Genomic DNA, 22981 nt, shown 5'->3' on the forward strand with positions numbered 1-22981 from the left:
CTGTCTTAGTTCCTCATCAGCTCTGCTCTTGGATGGTCAGATCTGATGAGGTTATTTATGCATATTGATGACACAAAGAAGCCGAGAAAGGTCGAAAGCAAAATGTTGGGTATGCATCATAATTCAACTAAAGAAACGCATCATAAAGCGCCACGTTTTCACGAATGAACGGATATTAGTGCGCTTCCCCATGTTCATGCCAAACAGCCGATCCGAAGGGTCGCAAACGTAGAATGACAGAAGACCGTCGGATTAGAAATATTGACATCTTAAAACGGCGTGTCTCGTATCCAACGGTGTAAAGCTTTCTTACCTTCGTATTGTTCCCTACCGGTAAGAAGGCGTGGTTCTTTCAACATGGGCGGCGGAGACCGATCGTGAGACGACCTCTTCTTCTTCTCTCCTTTCTTCCGTCGGTTGCCGCTTTCTCAGGTACGAAAGCTCTCTAGTCCTCGATTTCTAAGCCTTTGCTTCTAATCTTCTCAACGGATCCGTTCCTTGCGCCGAAAGCGTGGATCTGTTGGATCTCTGCTAGTCGTAGAATAGATTGATCGACGAATCCAAGATCCCTTCGAAAGAAAGTAGAAATTTTAGGGTTTTTTGGGGATCCATTTATTTTCTGCCTACAAAGGCACCGGTTTGATCGTTAGGCACTTCTCTCAGCGTTGATGGAGGAGTTTTCGATCTGAGATTTGGGCATTCCTTGATGCCTCTCTATCATCGACTTCTGTTCAGCTAATTATCTAGTTCTTGAGCTAAAATTTTGTCAGGGTAATGGAAAGCTCGTTTACCCTTTGGGATTTACGCTATTTTATCTGTCACCAAGCCTATTTATTGTGAGTCGTATTTCTTTCTTCTTCTTCTTGTTGCTGCTGCTAACATTGATGTGGTTATATGACTAATTTTGTTTACTAGCGCATGCATATTTAGGTTTAGGCATTTGTGGAATTGAATTCAGTAGATTTATCATAATGTACGTGGTTGTTCTTCAATCCCGTAGTGTATTAGTTATACATGATCTAGCAACCTGCCTTGACACATGCTGATTGTACTGACACAATTGGATCTTCAAGCGTTGCCTAACTTGGAGCAGGTAAATGATTTGGGGGTTTCAATCGCTGGCTTGGCTAGGGTTTTTCATTTTGTCCAATTGTAACTAGGCTGTAGCCCTATATTTGAGGTTGCAAACAAGGCGGTAAAATGTGAGGCATCCAGAAACTCCATATGCTCATGGAGTTGTCCTGACAACCAGTGAAGGTGCTACGAAAATTTTATCATAGTTGATTCATGGAGATGGTGTGATAATTTTATTTTCGATAAATAGAGTATATGATAAGAAATTTTGGTTAGTCTTCAGACATGGTAATATGATCTTTCTCTCATCCATGCCACTCCCATTAGCTCCAGATTTTTAAATTTCAGATATTGAGGTTTTAAAAATTTACAGTCCATCCTAATCCAGATCGATTATATGGATCAATATTAGTAGTTCCCTATATTACTCTTCATCCAAGTTTTGGTTATATCCAGGACAAACAGTTTTGGCTGAAAACCATTGGTACAGATTGACTTAAAACCACTGAAACTATCAAAACACCAAAATAAATCCTGATAAAAAAAGTTCACCAAGATATTTATCATTTAATGACTTCTTTTTATTGAAGACCATCAGATCAAGCAAATAGGCCAATACCATTAAACTGGACATCTGAAACCTGCAAAGGCACCATAATTATTCAAACTCTCACCATACGAACTTTTATATCTTGGTATCTTCCTATCTTTTCATATGCTCGCAAAATTCTCGAGAGGGTCCTCATATTAACTACTATCGGCATTTTTGTAACGGTAGATAATACATGATCTAAGGGTTACTAGTAGAGTTGCTTCAAGCCTTCATACTTGGTTTTAGAATTATACATAAGGCAGCCAAAGATCTGAATTGTTGAACGCATTGGTGTAGGATCAATGTTGTTGGAGGCTCATATTAACTAATAGTATTTAGAAATTAAGTTGTTGATCAATCTTATAACATCTCGATTAGTCCTAAATCAGAAGTGGGTAAGACTAAGATTGACTTATAAGGGTCTAATTAGTGTGTTACTATCAACTTTAGCTTAAGTATTTTGACTAATGGTTTAGGTCAAACGAAGTTGATATGCCGGTTAGCCTATCAGGTCCGAAGCATGACATTTAGTATCAGATATGACCTAGTATTTTGGTATGGTGAGGTGGCTCGAGTAGGAAATGACTACTCGTGGATGGAGTCGAGGACTCATGACGGTATGGAGCCATCATTGGGTTGTGTATCACATGCACCATGTTAGGGTTTGACCTAGGCTATGTTGGGCCGAGGACGTCAAGCCCTCGAGTGGAAGAAATTGTAACACCCTAATTAGTTCCACGTCAGAATTGGGCAAAGACTATAAGATTGGCTTATAAGGGTTCGATGAGTTGACTACTATCAACTTCAGCTTAAACATTTTGACTAATGGTTTAGGTCAAACGAAGTTGATAGCTAGTTAGCTCATCAGGCTCGGATCGTGAGAAATCTAGCTTTCATAGAAGAACCCTCAGATCAGTGCTTCTCTGAACTTTTTCTTTATTATGTTTGCTGGTCGTCTGGTAACATAAACATAGATTTGCAAGCCCATTCAGTGCTGGTCAAGTGCACTAAGGTGCAAGGCCTATTGAGGCCCTAAACTTGTGCCTCGCCTCAACCGAGGCATACATGTCTAAGGTGTTTTCCTTGTGCATGTCATAAAAAAAGCGACCAACCAAAGGTGTGGCTGATGAAGAACATTCATTTTCTTTCTAGAGACAACACGATCAGATCTATTGCTGTACTTGTTTATTCTGTTGGATTTTTCGAATAGTTGAAAATAAGAGAAACTAACAAAGGTACAATTCTTGCTCTTATGTTTGTTAGAAGGCATGGAACTGATCTTGCTATTTTGTTGCTTCTCTTGTCCTTTCTCTTAATATTTTTTCCTTTTTTCTATTATACCACTGTTTTTTATCTGATTGGTTTGTCCTTTCTCCTGGTTTTGACTTCTGATTTTAATTGTCATATTTGCTTATGTTAGCTATCCTGAAGAACAGAGTATATTTCAGCTAGAAGTTCAACAAACATGAGTCGACCACATGATGGACAGCGGACCTTCTTTCCATTTGGAAATCCTTTTCGTATTATCCTCCCCAAGGGATCTTATTTGTCGCTGAAGCTTCGTGAATTACAGTTTTCTTTTGAGAAAAACTTGGCAGATAAATTGAAAAAGCTCAAGCCTAAGGATAATGCAGATGTCCTTACTCTATCCTGGATGAGGCTTGCTATTGAGTTCTTATCAGAAGCTTATAATAGCATAAAAACTTTAATTAATGAGCTTCAGTTACCTGTTTCTGACTGGGATGAGAAGTGGATTGACATATACTTGGACAGCAGTGTGAAGTTGCTTGATATTTGCATTGCGTTAAGCTCTGAGCTATCCCGATTAAATCAAGGTCAAATTCTGCTTCAGTATGTGGTACGTCTTATGGACGTCTCCACCAGTCATCCTTCATCTGAACAACTCAAAAAATCTCATTTGCATCTTCATGAATGGATCGAACGTATCAACTCCAAGAGTTTCAAACTGGAAAGCTGTCCTGTTATTGAAAGTCTTCGAGGAACTCTTGGTTTACCGAAGGTCAAAAGCTCCAAAGGAAAGGTACTGATGAGAGCCTTATATGGAGTTAAGGTCATGACTGTATTCATTTGTGGTGTCTTTTCAGTGATGCTGTCTGGTTGCTCAAAACCACTGATCGACTTGCACATTTCTTCTGAGGACTTCTTTTGGTTTGAGGCCTTCAGTGACTTGCAAGCTGCTGCAAACGAGGAAATTAGGAGACGGTTTGACAGTGGGAAGGTGGTGATATTCAAAGAGATAGCGGCAGTTGAAGCATGTGCTTCAGGGTTATGCAATTTGACTATCAGCGGCTGTTGTCAGAAAGAACCTGTGCAAGATGGCATTGGCATTAATCATGAAGAGGAAATGATTGCACCAAGGAAGAGCACCGACTTAGAAAGGCAAATGTTGCAGGAGTATGCTATCAATTTGGTCAACGGGGCCAACAGCCTTGGCCATGAGCTAGATTCTGTTTCAAAACAAGTCAATGACTTTTTCGAAATTGTTTTAATGGGTCGTGATGCTTTGCTTTGTAATCTTAGAATGTCTGCGGTAACACAACAGTAGTATCAGTGACATTAGATCATGGTGTCATCAGGTTGTTCCATGAATTGTTGGTGTCTTGTTGGATATGGGCCAGGAAAGTTCCTAAATGTTGATAATGAGCTAGAGAGAGCCTGCAACATAAGCTTGTTGTACCTTAATCATGCTACATTAGTTGTATGGTATATGTGTCTGCCTTTCATACTATTTGATAGCGCCAATGAGTCCAGCAGCAATGAAAAATGGTGCTTGTTCAGTTGCTAGTTCTTTTAGCATCATGGGAATTGTTCTTTCTTTAAACTAATATTTAATGATATTGTTACCAGATATGGCCATTCTGTAAATTTCAACTTCCGTCATCTCTTAGATAAATTTTTTGTTTACTCTTAAAGGTATTACCATTACGAGATGAGTAAGGTTTTCTGTCAGTATTAGCAGTCTAAAGGCTTAAAATAAAGTTGGAAGGATATTCTAGTTTATTTCTTCCTGATGTGATCATATTATTTCTGACATCTCATATTTCTGAGCTTTTTCTTCAGCATATTGTCAAGTCTGGCAGCCTAGGATGGATTGAGGTATCAGGGCACCGTCTCTGGGCTTTGCTGATACAAGGATGCTCCGAGTCACCATGAACAGGTATGCTGAATGAACTGGACTACCATTTTGCTGCTTCTTGCTAAACACTTGTTTGGAAGTTGTTCGAGCGATGTCTTAAATAAATCTTTTTACTTGATCACAGGTCCCCATCAAAGCAGGCCATCTGACTACTTTATAGGTGCTCCAGCTTTCCATCAAAACCCGTGAAATCCTATTGAACCAGGACTAAGTTACATCAGGTAAAACTGAAATCAAGTAATAGTCATTCATGCCTTCTTATCAGACTATCGGCGCCAGAAAAGTTCCAAGCATATCCTACTTCAAGCAGGATAATGTTTCGTTATCTTCTCATTTCTACTGCTACAAGATTCGTTTCTTCGTTTCTTAATTATGTTCATCGGTTCTGTTTTCATTGATTGCATAATGAAAATGTGTAAAATGACCGAATTATTCCTGCTGTTTAGGCAATGTTGATGGTCTTCTTCGCCACCATTTCCCAGAACTTGGCATGTGGAGGAATGACTCGAGGACAACAACAGGTATGCTTTCTCCTACTACTCATCATTAGAGGTTGTGTGCTGTCTGTCAGGCCCAGTCGTCGTCCTCCCTCACATGTTCGCCACACGCATTATTAGCCTTCCTTCTCATTACCCCCTGTGTCTCATAATACCTCAATCAAGATAGCTTCACAAGGTGGAAAGCCCGGTGTTTTAAGTTGGAAAGAGACCCTTCTCTGTGTTCCAGCTGTTCTTCGCAGCTGGAAAGCAGGAAGACTGCATGTACTCTGAGCCTACCTGTAAACGGTGGTGGTCCTCTGAGTCATCATTCAACTTGTTCCTTGATCCACCATCCAGTAAGACCAAGAAACCTTTAGAATTACATGGTCATCTTGTATGGTTCACATAGTGATATTTTATGATGTTTGCTACGTTTTCCTCGAGAGTTCTCATCATCATCTTACCATGGTAAATACTATGGATAACTAGGAAGATTAAGACAACCAAAATCTCCCTGTCAGCTCTTTTTTTGTGATGCTGCTCTTTCTCTGGGGTATATTTTGACTTTCTTCACAGTTCACATAGGCATGTCAGAAACGTGATCAAACCTACTAAGAATGGCAGTGCACAGCCACTGGCATTAAAATACTAGTCCTCTGCTTTCCCAGTTCACCAGCACACGAGACCAGAGACATAACACCTCTCTCTCTCTCTCAATGATTCGTCTGGTAGTCAGTCGCATTCTACTTTTTGTTCTGTGATACGTAGCTTTTCTCACAACAAAAACAAGCTTTCCAAGGTACGTTGTTGCTTCCCTTCTATTAATTAGGTCCTCAAGCTGTCACTGTTCTTCCATGGACGGGAGGTTTTGGACGGCAACACCAGACATGCAATGATTTCCGGTGACTCGGTCGAATAGCATTTTTTGTGAACAGCTTTAAATGAGTTTGCATTTATGGTTTTTCTTTCAAACTCTTTTATTTCTAAAGCTGCATTTCGTCTAAATGTACATATTTTTCATGAATTGTTGCAACTTCACATGCCCCAAAGATTATGATTCTTAAGTAAATGTATTTAGGTAAAAATTTATATTTGGCATCATTTTTTTGGTATTACAAAGATCATACTATTATTATTGTTGTCAGATTTCTAATTTCAAAAATGAGAAAAATAATTATCAGTTTGCTTAGGGAAAAATGAGTATAAATATCGAAAAAGACATTCTCTGGCTTCAAAGAATAAATATCCTTCTTCCTTTAGAACATTGTTTTTCTATAATTTCCAGTAGACACATCTAATCAAATTAGAAATATCCTTATTATGTTGTCGAAGAAGAATGATTTGCTGTACAAATAATTTAAAGATGGTGAAATCATGGAATGTGGTGCGTTGAGTTGCATTCCCATTTGTTGATTGATTATTCGGAAGAGATTGAGAACAGAGTCAATTCACACCTCCACCAAAATGATAGAAAAAATGGTTTATTGGTAACCCTTCTTTGCTATCTTATTATCTTTTGACTTTGTGCTACGCGTGCGTATTTCCTCTCCTCCCTACGCCTTCTCTACGTGGTATATACTTTGTACGACATAAGTCACAAATCAACGCAACTTTTTTCTTCTACTACGAATCACTCTTGCCGTTGGATTTTGATTCAACGGTTGCGATGGAAGCCGAAGCCCGCAGCATCCTGACGACCTCCGCCATCGAGGGGCGGAGGCTGGGGTTGTCCCGGACGCACATGGCTGCCACCACCGCCGCCGCCTTCGCCTCCCCGGCGTCGTACACCCCGCTCAGTCTAGCGTCCACAACCTCCGCGGCCCGACCGTCCGGGTCCCGAAGCACCGGGCCGAGCTCCGCCGTCAGCCGCCGCTCTCGCTCCGCGTCGAACGCCTCTGCTCCGGTGAGCAGCTCCAGCAGCAGCACCCCGAAGCTGTACACGTCGCTCTTCTTGGAGACCATTCCGGAGCGCAGGTAGTGTGGGTCGACGTAGCCCGGCGATCCCACCACCATGGCGCGGGCGGAGCGCGGCGGCGCCACCGCTGCTGAGAAGCCCACCCGGGCCGACCCGAAGTCGCAAAGCTTCGCCTCCAGCCGTCTGTCGAGGATGACGTTTGCAGCCTTCACGTCGCCGTGCACAACTTGCGGGTCGCACCCTTCGTGCAGGTAGTCGAGCGCTTGCGCCACCTGGTACGCGATCGCCATCCGCCGCGCCCACGGCAGCACCTCCCCGCCGCCGTGGAGCTTCTCGTGGAGGCTGCCGTTGGGTGCGTACTCGAACACCAAAACGCCTTCTTCTTCTGCCATCGATGACCAAATCGAAAATTAAGAAAGATGTTGAAGGCGGTCTGTCCGTAAGAGAGAGAGAGAGAGACGAACCGCTGTCGTCGCAGTAGCCGAGGAGGCGGACGATGTGGGGGTGGCGGAGGCGGAGGAGTACGTCGAGCTCCTGGCGGAAGGCGCGGTGGAGGCGCTCGCTCGGGCGGTGGAGCTTAAGGGCAGCGAGAGAGGAGTCCGGGAGGCGGGCAAGGTAGACGGTGCTGCACCCGCCCTCACCGACCACCGCGGCGGTGGCGAACTTCCCGGCGAACGACTCGATCTCCGCGCACCCGAACCGCCGGGCCGGCACCCCCTTCTCCTCCTCCGCCTCCTTCTCAGCGTCGGGGCTGTCGGCAACGCGAGCCTGGGCCGGGCCGAGCTCCAAGTCGTCCGCGTTTCCGCACCAGCAGCAGAGCGGTATCCTGTACCTGCGGAACATCGTAACGTGGGCAACAGAGCTAAGAAGACGCTGGCGGCAGAGGTGAGGCTTATGAGCAAGGCAAGATGAGGAGACCGAGTAATGGAGGAAGGGAGAGTGCATTGGGAGTATTTATAGACACCCACCTAATTCATTCACCCAAGCAATTAATGGCTGGTGAGGAAGGGGGGAAGGAACGAGTCTAATTGAATCGAGACCGAGTGGGGTAATTATATGGTAGTGGAGTCTTAGATCAGAAGAGGGTGTGAGATGGGGACTGATGTGATCATATATTATTTCTTTTTGTGTGAAAGAAAGGTCAAGTATTTTTAGCTGTGTTATAGAATAATAGCATGCACATTCTTTAGCAATGGAAAACAAAATAAGCAACAATAAGATTTATCTATGAAGTCTTCTTTTTATTTGCTACAAGTATCATTAAGCAAAACTTTGTCACAACTAAACAGTCTTTAGCAACCATAGAACAGTAATCTAAAACATTTCAGCTTTTAGTGACCAATCATAAATAGTTCTTAGCTTTAGATCAATTTTGTTGTCTTGTTGAAACAAACAGCCCAAATAACAAGCAACCACCATTGCAAGTTCTGAGTGCATGGAAGGTGTAAACTAGCTGGATTGTAGCTCTGAGTCAAGGAAGGATATCAAGAGAGAATTTGACCTCCAGCAAACTTAGGAACACACCCTGTCTAACTTTGAACAGTCCAACCTTGTGGGTCATTTCCTATCCCAACTACTGCTGCCATTTTTAAGTTCACTGATCTGGAAAAGTGCCCTCTGGTTTGGGCTGCAGGAAGTCAGTGAGAAGCTTCTCAAACAATGAGTAGGGAGTTGACTGAACCTTCTGTCCTTTGTTTCCTGTCTGAACATAACTATGCATAATTAGGTGTAAGGAAATATATAGTACATGCTGCTATCTCTTGAGGATTCAAAGAACATAGTGTTGGATCAGACATGATCTGTTCATACAATAGAAAACCTGAGTTCTGTGGTCTTCTGCAAGCAGTTGAGTGAGCATGCATAAACCGGAAAACACTGAGAAGCTAGAATAAGGAGATGGCTAAGTGTTCTGAATTCTCAAGCATGTTAGGAGGCAAAATCTTTGTTGAGATCAGATCAAATGATGTCTGCTACCTAATTAATGTGTGGATAAGTAATATCTGCTTCAGTATCTTCATGGATTATGTTACATTGAAGTTGTCATTTGGTGCATGCATGGATGGATGAATATTTTCTTCCCTTAAAAGCTCTTTTTTTGTGCTGATTTGTGGGATTTGGTATTACATGAAACTGCTAATGTGGTGAGACCAAAATCCATCAACAACAACTTATCATGGCTATTAATTAGCATAGTCCTGTTGTCAATACTCTTGCTATTTGTTTTGTATATCTTTAGCATGGAACTCATGTTATTGGTTTTCCTTGTGATCAAACGAATGTAGCATCTAGTCAACTATCAGTTCACAAATCCATCCCTACAGGACACCATCTACGATTAGGTGTGTTAAGCAGTCATCAAACATGGTTTGCTTCCTAGAAATAGTTCTTGAGCTTTATTAGCCACTGAGTCTTGTCACACCTTTCGGCTTGTTGCAATTATGTAAGGTTGGAATGCAGATCCAACTCGAAATTATCATTGAATTTGTGTCGGAAACCCGTCCTATATCGTCCTAATTAACATGTTATTCACTTCATAAAGGATGAAGAAGGGATTTCTCCTGGGGGACCCAAAGGGAAACTATCTGGCCTAATGCATGTATCTGAATGATCTGAATAAACTACTGTGCTGAGATCTTTGGGGCCCCTTCTTTTGTTCCAGCCCATGAATTGTCATTTCTAAATCAAATACAATCAGTAAGAAAGAGGTTAGAAGCTTCACAAACAATTAGCAGGTGTTGAAACTTTTCTTCTGAGAGGAAGCAGGTGTCCAACTTAAAATGCATGTATGATAAGATCTGTATGTCTTTAGACAGGAGGAACATATTCCTTCTGCTTGTGTTCAATGTATCAAGCAGAACAGTTTCCTGGCACCTGCTTGCTTCCAGTTAAGAGAACATATGGAACTCCCACTGACAGTGAGAAGCTAGAATAAGGAGATGGAATCAGTATACTGCTTGCTGGTTGGGAGTACAATAGTTACAGTTTATTCTTGATGGATGGAATTGTTTTGAGTTTTAGATGTTATGATAGGGGAAAAATCTTTCTCTAAACCAGCTGAACAAAATCTACATCCTAAGCAGTCAGTCTGCATCTGCTAATTGATTAATGATTCTAGCATTATCTGCACAGATACTCTCCATGGATCTTTGCCCGGAAGCAATTCCTAAGTTGACGTGTTTCCTTGTGAAAGTTGCTTCTTAATATGCATCTGTATTATTTGCCTTTACTATACTGCTTCACCTGTGGAACTGCCATGAAAAGCTTGTACCAAGACTTACCTTCTCAAGAAATTTGTGATATCATGTGTTTGATTAATTGCTTCATGAACCATGCAGGTATACGGAAAGAACTGGATTGATTTGTTGAGGAGCACTGCATCTTTAGTCATGGTTTATTTTAAGTTTCTAGATTAATTATCATATTTATTTCCTCAGTAACATCAGAGTTCACAATGCTAGTTTTTGATGAATGATGCAGAGCCCTTGGAGCTCCTCCCCATGGGAATTTGGTGTGACAAGTGCAGGTGGTGCCATCACCACCACCACAGGAGCCAACTCTGCTTGTGATCTGAGATAGTATCACAGACTTCCCTGGTGCAATGTCGAGCCTGGCTCATCACCTGCAATACGAAAGAGCACAAGCATTTCAATCTGGTGAATGTTTATGATAGATTATATGATTCTATCTAATTAGGTAAGATATATTATAGATCTGACTGAATTTTGATTATGATTATCGGTCAATAAAAAGAAAGTTCAATTATAGTAAAATTTTTTATGATCATCTTGATGGGAGAGGCTCTCCTAATAATCATCATAAATCTCTACTTATATAGAAAAACATGATCTCTAGAAATGATATACGAGATTACATATTCTCAATCTTTCTTAGTCTCTAATTAATTGCTTTCAGCGATCTCCCGAATGATAGGAAAAGAGGAGACGAGTCTAGTTCTTCTTGCAGATTGATATTATTATGACTTTCGAATCCGACAATGGTGCACCTGTTGATGATATCGAAAGGTACGCATCATAAATCTAAACTATCTTTATTTAATTTTATTTTCTGACATTAAAGTTTTTCACATAATAATAATAGTAAATCACAAATTTTATAATTGCAGAATGGAGAAGAAAGGACTGACAGCAGGAAGCAAAGCAAAGAACAAGCTTCAAATGACTACAGAGAGCTTATTTGTTCTCTTAGGAGCTCTCACAAGCCAGGACTTCATTTTCAAGGCCAATCCTACTGCATCTTCGGAAGTATGATCTACTTCTGTCTTTGATCTCCTCCATTTATATTTATTTCTATGTGATCTATAATACCCTTTTAATTTACTGACCTTGTTCCTATGTAGATTTCCAACAAATAGCTTCAGAATCTACATGATTGTAAATGGATCAAATCACCAGCAACTGCATCCGGTATCAGAGATCTTATCCTCTCAACACGAGAGCAGTCTTCGAGCTCGACATCAACTAAAGAAGTGTGATCGTAGGAGATACACAGGTAGTCAGGGGGAGCTGTAAGCAGATGGTTTGTCTGCATCCCTCGTCGGCATTCACAAGCCCTGGTTGTCTGACCACAACTGCGTGCGTGCAGGAGAAGCCATCAGAGATTACCATGCTACGACTCTGACCACATAGATGAGGAAAAAGGAAGTAGTCGAGGCCAGACAGGAGGATGACTCCATTGACGAAAGAAAGCTTCTTCGTCCTGTTGTAGACCATTGCAGTCGAGGAATTCTTGTATCTGCATTGCCGTCGTGTCTCTTACGATGATCCAGTCTATGTTATGATTTCTCGGGCTAATCTTTTGCAGATTTGCATCAGAATTCATCTGATCCAGTGGCAAGGGTTGGATTGTGACGGGTGCTGATTCCATTAGGTATAGTTGGTCGTCCGTCTATACGATGATGGGTGGAGTTGACCGAACATTTTCCCCTCCATCGACTTCCTTAGGTTCAAATCATTCATCAAAATACTTTAAGTTGAAGTTGATAGTAATGCACTCATCAAACTCTCTAAATCGTGTGAAAACACAAGCCAATATTGTCGATGTCGATGGATGAATGAGAGAACAATCTCCACTAATATGCTTTTAGCATCTCAATCAATCATGATAGCTATTGATTCCAAACTTTACTTTTAATAATGATAATGACACACATACCTAATCTTATTGGAGAATATTATAAGATTATTCTGTCTCTACCATCAATACATGCATAGCAATGATGCAATTATTTATAATCAAATTTATAATCATAGATATACGAAAGATAACTCATATATCTTAAATAAAATATTTATTTATGATAAATTTTATAATCATAGTGCTTATTTAATTGTGATATTATTTTTAAAATTTTTAGGAGTAACTCGATTGTGGTTATGAATTTAAAGATAATTAATTGTCTCGAGCACTATTGTATTTTTAATTTTTTTTAAAATTAAATATTATGAATTCTTAAAAATAATTGAATTTATTGAAATATCATATGGGTGATTGATTATGAATTAAATTATATAATCAATGTTTTGTGATTTTGACTTTATATTTAAAAATTTATAAAATTACGATATTATACCATCTTTGACTTTCCGTTCAACTCAAAATATTATAATATTTTTTAAAAAAAATATAAATTAAAATAAAAATAATAATAAGGACTCGATGGTCGTCACGTGAGATCCAAATCATCCTTCGTCCCTCTTATATTTATGTGATGACGATTCAAAATAAGAAAATACAAGTTTTCTCATAATTCATTATAATAAAAAAATAATCATAAAAGTATAAAAATATAAAATTAAAAAAATTATATTTATTTTTGGAACTATTCAAACCTATGTTTGAAAACCTTACATTATTAATTTTAATATTGGAGGGATCAAATCAAAAAATCTCTTTTGATTTTGACCTTCATGTAGGTGGCAATGGAAAGTATGATATTTTCATGTAGGTGACACATCGAAAGTATGATATTTTCTTTTTAAAGATGTCTCGAATATTTATATATATATGATTTTGGACTAATACGTAACAATATTTTCTTCTTACAATAGTCATTTTCAAAAGAAAAAAATAAAAAATTTAAATGCAGTGGCAATGATAACAACCCGATAACCCAAAACTCAATCATATTGGATCCGCGACCGTTATCAAATAGGGTGGAACTCGAAAGTATGAGATCCACGACCGATAATAATGTATATAAATTCGATAATTGATGCGAATTCATATCGGATTCTGCATGGATCCTATTCCGCACGTCACGGCCTCCGTCAAATTTGCGGTCACTTCCTAGTTATAGCGAGGACAGCACTCGATTCAACGTTGCGTGTGGGTTTAACCCGGTGGTAACCTCACCGATGGCGACTGACCGGATCCCCGGCCCCTCCACCCTCCTCGAAACGGATATAATTCTCCGCCAGGGTGACTCACCGACGTCGCTCCGCGGCACACGCGGCGAGGCGTAAGATTAGATCAAATCGCCCTCCGCAGGCACCGGAGCTCAAAAATTGGAGGCAATGACTCCGCGGTAAGCCTTCGATCGCAGCTGCTTTCTTTGTCGCCTTCGCCATCTTCTTCGCTTCCCCCAACCGAGAGAGCCAGGAGGCCAATCGATCGATGTTCCCATGATATCGAGGAGGAGACGTGACTGAGGAGGAAGAGACTGCTTGTGGATAGAAGTAAACGAAAGGGTACGAAATCGTCCTCGGGATAGCGCCGCTTCGTGTCGGATACGCCACTACTTATAGATAGTGGAAAGCCTTCGATTCCCTTCCAATTTTCCTCCTCCTGCTTATTTTGGAGAGGGGGTCCTGGTGTTGTTGGTGGGCTGAGGGAACCGATAGGATCGCTGTCCTCATCTTCCTCCTCGTTTCTTTGATTCCGGGTTTGGGATACTGGTGGGCGGTTTAGTGAATCCTGCGCCGGATCTCGGGCAATCTGGTCGGCGGATTGGAGATTCGTATCCGGTGCGCCTCGCCCCTCTTCCTTCCGACGAGAACTGCTTACGATCATCTTGCTTTTTATCTATCTGCGATCCTGCATTTCGATGCGATCTGGATTGCGCGCATGTGCAGGGAATTGGTTTCTTCTATTGGATGTTTCTTCTGATTTTGTTTGATTGTTCTGCGTTCGTTCCTGATGAAAAGATTGGATTTTTATTTGAATTTATGAAGCGATTGAATCTGCTTAGAATATTTGGTGTCACGTTTGGGCTACAGGGTTTATATTTTGTTCAATTCTTAGATCAGTGAGTATAACCATGTTTCTTGACGTGTGTGGAATTTAAGTTTGGTAGCGGCTTGCATTTTGCCCCATTGAATAAAAATATTCTTATTAGTTGTTAAGACAACAAACTAAAATTCTTTTGTTAGGTGAAGGTAGCTTTAGGATGAGTTGGAACAGTTATAAGAGAGAATCTTTTTCTAGTATACTACTTTTTCCCAACCCAGCAGCCCCAACCAATGTTTAGTTGGCTTGCAATATCACTCAAGGCCACCGGAGGATTTGTCCTGTTAAGGAGGCACAGAGTTTGCCAAGTTGGGGCATTCTGGAGAGTCCATTAGCTTTTTGATCGGCATTCTGGAGAGTCCTTGAGCTTTTTGATGCATTAAATTGAAGTCCTTGAGTTCAGCATTTTCTCCTGATTTTTTTTTATATTTTGTTTCATGATCCTGCTAGCATAACAGGTGAAAATAACTAGTTTTTAGGTAATCATTTTTTGGTTCCTTTTGCTCTTATTATGATGCTTGTGCAGCATTTGTAGTTTATATGGAAATTACAGACTGCTCTGTGTTTTATGCTTTTTATTATCTACTACTTTGAGTTACTATGTTTGATAGGAATTCTTAAAATCTGCAGGATTTGATGTTATTCTGAAATTCTTTTCATGAGGCTCGTGGGGTGATGTTCTGTGCAGTGTTTAAATCTTAACATACATATGGTGTTTTCTAATCCATGCATGCTCTGAAATTTTACTTTAAAGTAGAGATGCTGAAGTCTGTCCAACAACACCCAAATGTTACTTCACCAAGAGGATTTCTGCATCAGTCTGTTCGTCGAGTGAGTCGCAAACATTCTCATGCTGCAACCATGCAGCATAAATCTCCAATAGTGTTTCCTGAAAAAAGAGGCAAGGTAAAATCTTTAAGGCAAATTGATGCAAATGGTGTTAATGAAGGTCCTGTAAAGATGAAGACACATGAACACAGGATAGATATTGGCGATGAGAAGTCTGATTTGCTAGGATATGAGATTTTCTCTGGGAAGCTTTTTCTATATAAGAAAATGAGAAGTACAAGGGATGAAGAGCAAACAGGGTCAGGAACCGTAAACTCTGATAGCATTGATGCAAAGCTTACAAGCAAAGCCCTGATTTGGGGTTCTCATGTGTTATCTCTTGAAGATGTCATATCTGTAAGTTTCACCATAATTTGTTTGGCTCTTTTTCGCTGAAGCTTTTCTGATGAGTCCCATTGATGAAACCCCACCTTTTTTTCCTTCTATATTTACTGTTTTTTTATCTGGCAGGTTTCTTACAAGGCTTGTTTTCGGCATTTTACCGTCCATGCTTACCCTGTCAGAAAAAGGTCATGTGGGCTTTTTTGTTTATTGAAGCCACAAAGGTCTCAAAAGGACTTTTGCTTCTTAGCATCTAGCTCAGAGGAAGCAATTCAGTGGGTCCAGAGCTTTGCGGATCAGCAATGTTACATAAATTGCTCACCTCATCCAATGGTGTCCGGCAAGAAGCAGGACTCTGATGTTGTGGCCAGTGTGCCTCTCTATGGCATGCCATATATCAAATGTAAAAGTCCACCAAGGATACTTGTGGTGTTGAATCCTCGTTCTGGGCATGGTCGTTCAAGTAAAGTATTCCACAGCAAAGTGGAACCAATATTTAAGGTATGTTAGATCTGGTACCTCCATTGTTTTTTCTTTGACTGGCTGTGCAATTTCTATGCATGATTATGTTTTGTTAGTTGTTTTAATTGTTTCAAGTTTACGAGGCTTTTTTCTATGAAGTATGTCTTTTAACAGATAATCAATTAAGATATTCATCTGGTAAACTTGCCCTTTCAGGCTAAGTGGTTGGTAGTGAGGAGCCAGGAGTCAAACATGAGATAAAATTACAGTAATTTGATAAATTGCTTAATTTAACTTTCTTGTGGACATCACCCAATTCTCTTGTATAAAAGAAGTACTGCAGTTTATTTAGAAATTTCTTAACATAAATCTGAAGTAATGTTCACTATCTTAACAATTCACTACTTCATGTGAAGCTTAATCATCTCAGTCCCTTTTGACTCTAAATATTTACCAGAGTTTTATGGTCTTTAGAAAATTGCTTTGTTATTCTGTAACTCTATAATGTGAATATCTGTGTTTGCTTATTCGGAAACCTGGTGACAGCTTGCAGGTTTCAAAATGGAAGTGGTTAAAACAAAATATGCTGGTCATGCAAGAGAACTTGCTTCAACTGTTGATTTCAGTGCTTGCCCTGATGGTATGCTGCAGTAGGTCACTTGGCTTGACTTTGCACTTTAGAATTACAATTTTCTGTTCTTACTGTTTAAAGTTTCCAGGAATTATATGCGTTGGTGGGGACGGAATTGTGAATGAGGTGACTTGTTTCTGCCATTTACCTTTATCTGTTTGTGCCATTTGTTTGCTTTGGTAAAAAGTATAGTTTCTATTGTTAAATCAATAATGTCAACATTAGCTTAAAAGTTAAGGAAAGACTGCCAACTTATATCATACATGAGATCCCCATGTATGCTAAATCAATAATATGTCCACATCAGCTTGAAAGTTAAGGAAAAACTGCTAACTAAAATCATACATGAGTTCCCCATATATGGGTTGTCCTATGCACATAAACGCATACCACTACAGTCTCAATTTTTAGCTAATATTATTTACCAGTATAGATATGGGCACCAATCAGGAATTGACATTCTCTATGGTTTTAGATGATGCATGAGCAGATCATAATTTAGGCTGGTTACAAGCTTCAATACAGTGTCTATCCTTTCAAATTCTGTTTCCTTCTGTCATGTACTTATTTAATTTTACCAAGCATTTATATATTGAATTTTTCTAACAATCAGCTTGTGTGATGATGCAGGTGCTCAATGGTATCTTGACTAGAGATGATCAGAAGGAAGCAATATCTATTCCAATTGGTATAATTCCAGCTGGTTCAGACAATTCACTGGTCTGGACAGTTTTGGGAGTAAGAGATCCTATTTCTGCTGCATTAGCTATTGTAAAGGTAGATATGTGCCAATTTATTTAAAAACACTAAGTTTCACTGTCAACTTCTGAAACTTTAACATAACCAATGGCTATATCACCTGGTTTCTTGTCATACACTTGAAATGATACATGGACCTTAGGAATCTCCGGGCTATGATGTTGTTAGGCTATAATCATAGCAAGCCATTAGATCTATCCAAGTGAAGTTTTAGTGTTGAAGAACTATCAGATGGGGTCATGTGTTACTCTTCCCACTCAACCAACCCATCCACCCTCCGAGTTGGGTGATGGAATTTGAACGTTCGTCCTGTGATGGCTTGATAAGCACATCCAGATGTCAAAAAAGAAGACGCTAACAAAGTGCACATTCATGGTGGAGTTATGAAGACTTTGATGAATGTATTATATATCATATACGTAACTCTACTCTGAACTCCGAAGTATTCAGGGTTGGATAGAGATGGTTGATATGGCATGATCATGTAAAGATGAATGGCTCAAGTAAGCACTTTGATCTGTGTTTGAAAAAGACTGTAATTCTGGTAGATTATAATAAGATTTACATAAAGATCTATGGTTTAGGTACTTGTCCCCTATAATAAACAAGAAGTGAAAGAAAGGATTGTAAATCTGACATAAGGCTTGCTAATCTCCTGTTGTCTTAAGTTTTTGTTAAGTTCTCATATGTCTTTGATGTCACATTGAACAGGGAGGACTTACCGCTACAGATGTTTTTGCTGTTGAATGGATTCAGACTGGAGTCATTCATTTCGGGTCAACTGTTTCATACTTTGGCTTTCTTAGTGATGGTAATTTGGTCGTTAAGGCAGAATTTTGTTTCATTTGATTTCAGCTGACTTTTTGTTCACTCCTAGAATTTAGTCATTAAGGCAGAATTTTGTTTCATTGATTTCAACTGACTTTTTGTTGACTCCTAGATGTTACTACCAATGAGTTCACCCTCATTCTTTGTATAGTCTGTATTCTCTAGAAATGTTAGTTGCTTGTTACTATGGTATAAAATGTCATATTTTGTCATTACGTTATAAAATCTTGCACGATGATTAGCATGCCATATCAAAGAGTCCCATTATATGCTTTGGCTTTGGCGAGCCAATTATACCTATGGCTCTTTCAAAGAAGCACGATAAACTGTCTTTTTGTTTATTCTAAAAGTTACTGGCTTTGAATGTTTGTATGACCTAGACATTAGTTAATTTTTTGGTTGGTTTACTTTCGGCACTGGGTTTCTGTGATCCCAGCTGATAATGTGCTTATATGAGCAATCCACTTCTGACTGCATTGTAGTATTAGCTCCACAGGAATCTGATCCTTTAAAGGTCATGTTACTTTTGTACATGCCAATAAACTATATTTTCTATATATTTTCAACTTCTAATTAAAGGTTGATGCAAAAGCCAGTTTTAAGTATTTATGTTCGCAATAAATTATTAATACCCTAGAAGTTTAGGATTTTGTTTTAATTTTCAGCTATAGATCATAATCTAACCATAGATAACGAGCCCCAATTTGTAATAGGAAGATGGTTTGAGTCAGATTGATTAATTTGATCAATTGCAAATTGTGTTGCTAATTAGATTGTCAGATAACAAACTGATTGTATCTGGTTTAAACTGGATCTGGCCAGATCGAGTCATCCTAGTGGTACTGTCATCTAATACGCTGTGCTTGCTATGAACTGCATGCTTGCATCATATTATTTGTTCCCTAAATTCATGATCAAAAATAAAATTTCTTCTTTGAAATCTTTGTGTGAGCTTAAAGATAAAGGTCAATTTGCAATTTCTCATTCAAAATAATAAAATTAAAAATTAAAAATTAAAAATTAAAAATTAAAAATTTGGTTTAGGTAGTATATTCGGTTTAGGACAGTTACTTTGAGTTTCTTAATGCAGCATCTAGGAGCAACTAATTGGTGTTTTACCAAACCGATGACAGATCATGTGTTGGGTGGATGTTGTTTATGCTTAATCTGGTTCTATTTACTCTTGACATCTCAGAAAAATCAGAGGCCAGATTTGATAGAAGACATAAGGACAAGACTTCTGTTGAATTTGTCTTTAAATGTCAAAGCCAAATGGCCTTTCTTTTTTGTCTCTACAGTTTTCTTTGGTACCATGGATACAAGGTTTAGACGTATGCATATATATGTAATATGATGTACTTAATTTTTTAATCACAATCTCCATATTTATTTTCTTGTGTGCTCAATTCCATCCCCTTAAGGGTCTTTTCTCTGAGATTTTTGCGTACATTCTTCCAAGAGTAGCAGTTATTCTAGATGGTTCAGCTTGTAATTTTTGTAGATAATAACACTTAGATTACTATATATTAGTTTCTTGAAAGATTTCTCATTATTGTATCTGCCTAACTTTTTTCTTATCTATGTTTTATGTAATAATTTATTTTTGAATTAACTGCTGATAGTCCTGATGTCTGGAACTGGAAGTATTCATGTGGAAAGTTTCAAGAATTCAGAATGAAAATATTTCATATAGATGTCAAAATATTTTCATGGATGCCTGCATGACATGAATGATTGGGACTCTTATAATTTAACATAATAGATCAATAAATATAGCTTAAGTTAGAGATGAAAAACTGGACAGAGGTATTAAAACTTGTTTATGAATTATATTGAAACTATCTTCTTTGCTGATTAAGTTGTCAAGCATTGTACATCCATGTGACAACTGCTTCAATGCCATGTTACTTCAAAATATAAGATATTACATTGTAAGACTAAGACTTTTCTTTCTGGTGCTACGTCAGTTCTGGAGCTATCTGAAAAGTATCAGAAGCATTTTGGTCCACTGCGTTATTTTGTGGCTGGTTTTCTCAAATTTATGTGCTTGCCAAAATACAGCTTTGAGGTAGAGTATCTACCCATGTCAAAGGAGATAGGAAACTCCGAGGGAAGGTTATTAGAAAATCAAGGGAAAAAAGATATTTCAGACATTTATACAGATATAATGCAGAGGTCAACAAAAGAGGGAATCCCAAGGGCTTCCAGTTTGTCGAGTATTGACTCAATCGTGTCTCCTAATAGAATGTCTGGTAAAGACATGGACACAACAGGTAGCACAATTGCCAGCATTGAGCCGTCTGATTATGTCCGAGGACTTGATCCCAAAGCAAAGCAGATGTCTTCAGGTAGAAGTAATTTAGTGGATGAACCAGATGAAGTTATCCACCCCCAACCTCATCTTTCTGCTAATTCTAACTGGCCAAGGACCAGATCAAAGTCACGGACAGACAAAACTTGGACTAGCGAGACCACTACAAATGATTCCAGGTATTCTTGGGCAGCCACCTCGTTGTATGATAAGGAAGACATTTCATCAACGGTGTCTGATCCTGGACCTGTATGGGACTCTGAACCAAAGTGGGATGCTGAGCCTAACTGGGAAGCTGAGAATCCTATCGAGTTGCCAGGGCCACCAGATGACATGGAACAGGTCATGGAGAAGGTTCCTGTTCCAAGTCTGGAGGACAAGTGGGTTGTGAAAAAGGGCCAATTTCTTGGTGTGCTGGTGTGCAACCATTCATGCAAAACTGTCCAGAGTTTAAGTTCTCAGGTTGTGGCGCCAAAAGCTGTACATGATGACAACAGTTTGGACTTGCTATTAGTCTGTGGAAGTGGGAGATTTAGATTGTTAAAATTCTTTATTTGCTTGCAGTTTGGTAGGCATCTGGCCTTGCCTTATGTGGACTATATTAAGGTATGTTGATGCTTCTCTTTCTCTCTCTCTCTTTTTTTAACCAAATTTTGTTTAACATAAAGTCATTAAAATACATGTAGTTTATTAAGAGACTAGGAGTCCCGAGAAAAATTTACTACATCTCAGAAAGGTCAGGTGAAACATTCCTCATTATTTTTTGGGCATTTCTTTTCAGCTTCCAATCTCTTTCTTTGATCCAACTTTTTAACTGATACACTAAAAAGGAATGAAGATGGTTTCCGTTAGGGCATGCAGAATAGCATGATGTACAGCTCCACTTTTGACAAGCTGTACATAATTTCAACATTGCAGTACTCATCTCATCCAGCTTGCTTCTTGGCTCTATTATCCTGGTTCTTGTTTTATTGTCGATTAGTTTCCATATGTGGATTATCATGCATGTACGTCATCTCTGTTTTTCTTTTTTTTCGTAATATCAGCTCTTGATTCAAGAAATGAGATAGTTTCTGCTGCATGCTTCTTTTGTGCGATTTTCTTTGGCATCTTCGTAGTACTTGCTGTCTCAGTATGGTTCAGAAATGTTTCTAAATACATCTTTCATGTTGCAGTCCTTTATGTCTTGTGTATGTTCATGTGTGTGTTGCACCCACCAACTCATCGGTGACGTTTCTCATCAACATTAACATAGTAGTTACCTGTTGACATTGCAGGTAAAGTCTGTGAAAATTAAGCCTGGCACAAGCACTCACAACGGCTGTGGTATTGACGGGGAACTTCTTCATGTCAAAGGCCAAGTTATATGTTCCTTGCTTCCCGAACAATGCAGACTCATCGGCCGTCCTGCCTGTAAATAAGGGCTGCTAACCTGTGAAATCTGCAGTCCTCCTGTCAGGATGGTGCATCTATGTTAGTATAGTGGAACATTCAAATTATACGACGATATGAGCACAACCTGTTTTACGTTAGAGGTCTGCCTTTTTTCCCCTCTTCAACAACTGGTGCAATACTCATGGTGAAACATACGAAGGATAAGATCAGACAAATGTTGCTCCTGATGTCCCTGTATACTTTCTGCACGTTGGCTGCATCTTGTGAGTGATCGATCATGTTTTTGCTCCTCGGAGATGGATCCTAGTTTTGTTGTTTGGTTCATCGCACCATTGTGTGTCCATTCGATTGCACAGCACTTCGGCAGCATATTCTGAGCGATCATGTTGTTTGCTCCTCAGAACTGAACCCTAGTTTTGTTATTTGGTTCTTTCCTATTCCTATTGTGTCTCCATTCTATCTTTGGGATTCTTTTTCTTCTCACTTCAATCCATTTCTCTACATTGCTGTGTTATGATGTTTTCTGTATGTATTCACTTTGGAAGCTTAATGAACTATTATTGATTGGGTTGCAAATTGTTGGCAGAGGAATCGAGTAATCATCGACTCAGGATGTTTAAGCTCGAACTATCTTTTTATTGCAGATGAAGAGTTATTGCAGCTTTTCACCTATTGCCTTCTCTCTCTCTCTCTCTCTCTCTCTCTCAGACGCCCAACCCAATCACATATGTGGCCTATGGCCGCCACCATTCTTTACCTCTTTAGCTTTGCTCGACACAAACACTGTTACTCAACACTTCTCTCTCTCTCTCTCTCTCTCTTCTCCGAGCTATGGAAACGACGATAGCACAGAACACCAAGTGCAGCATCTAGTAGTAGTTGGCAATAAACTTGTATTATACGTGGAACGGTGTGTCCAGAAGGCATCGCCATTGAAGGCAGGGTAGGTGGTGGTGTGTAGTA

General features: G+C 39.4%; 3 protein-coding genes across 11 annotated transcripts; 2 read left to right on the forward strand and 1 right to left on the reverse strand.

Moving 5' to 3' along the window:
- The first annotated feature begins 284 nt into the window (after positions 1–284).
- On the forward strand, positions 285–4471 carry LOC103982606 (UPF0496 protein 4). Of its 3 annotated transcripts, none has more exons than XM_009399584.3 (2): positions 285–432; positions 3087–4471. In XM_009399584.3, exon 2 carries the CDS (start codon positions 3132–3134, stop codon positions 4230–4232), a length of 1101 nt encoding a protein of 366 aa, XP_009397859.2. In that variant the 5' UTR covers positions 285–432; positions 3087–3131; the 3' UTR covers positions 4233–4471. The 3 variants fall into 3 exon arrangements, with proteins under 3 accessions (XP_009397859.2, XP_018680795.2, XP_009397860.2); XM_018825250.2 differs by lacking the exon at positions 285–432 and adding an exon at positions 447–836; XM_009399585.3 differs by lacking the exon at positions 285–432 and adding an exon at positions 447–771.
- A 2220-nt stretch (positions 4472–6691) lies between these two features.
- LOC135636638 (salt tolerance receptor-like cytoplasmic kinase 1) lies at positions 6692–8177 on the reverse strand. Its single transcript, XM_065148511.1, has 2 exons — positions 7682–8177; positions 6692–7602 (listed from the first exon to the last, which is right to left on the reverse strand). The coding sequence occupies exons 1-2, from the start codon at positions 8160–8162 to the stop codon at positions 6926–6928; spliced, it is 1158 nt and encodes a 385-aa protein (XP_065004583.1). The 5' UTR covers positions 8163–8177; the 3' UTR covers positions 6692–6925.
- Positions 8178–13611: 5434 nt separating this feature from the next.
- LOC103982603 (sphingoid long-chain bases kinase 1) lies at positions 13612–22532 on the forward strand. Of its 7 annotated transcripts, none has more exons than XM_065149212.1 (9): positions 13612–13761; positions 15093–15647; positions 15762–16133; positions 16641–16734; positions 16814–16851; positions 17356–17502; positions 18196–18295; positions 20280–21229; positions 21901–22532. In XM_065149212.1, the coding sequence occupies exons 2-9, from the start codon at positions 15189–15191 to the stop codon at positions 22042–22044; spliced, it is 2304 nt and encodes a 767-aa protein (XP_065005284.1). In that variant the 5' UTR covers positions 13612–13761; positions 15093–15188; the 3' UTR covers positions 22045–22532. The 7 variants fall into 7 exon arrangements, with proteins under 7 accessions (XP_065005284.1, XP_018680825.2, XP_065005286.1 ...); XM_018825280.2 differs by having other exon boundaries at positions 13642–14200; positions 17356–17463; XM_065149214.1 differs by having other exon boundaries at positions 13642–13761; positions 15220–15647.
- Positions 22533–22981: the final 449 nt, after the last annotated feature.

This window comes from Musa acuminata, chromosome BXJ3-4, assembly GCF_036884655.1.
Source record: "Musa acuminata AAA Group cultivar baxijiao chromosome BXJ3-4, Cavendish_Baxijiao_AAA, whole genome shotgun sequence".
Lineage (NCBI taxonomy): Eukaryota > Viridiplantae > Streptophyta > Magnoliopsida > Zingiberales > Musaceae > Musa > Musa acuminata.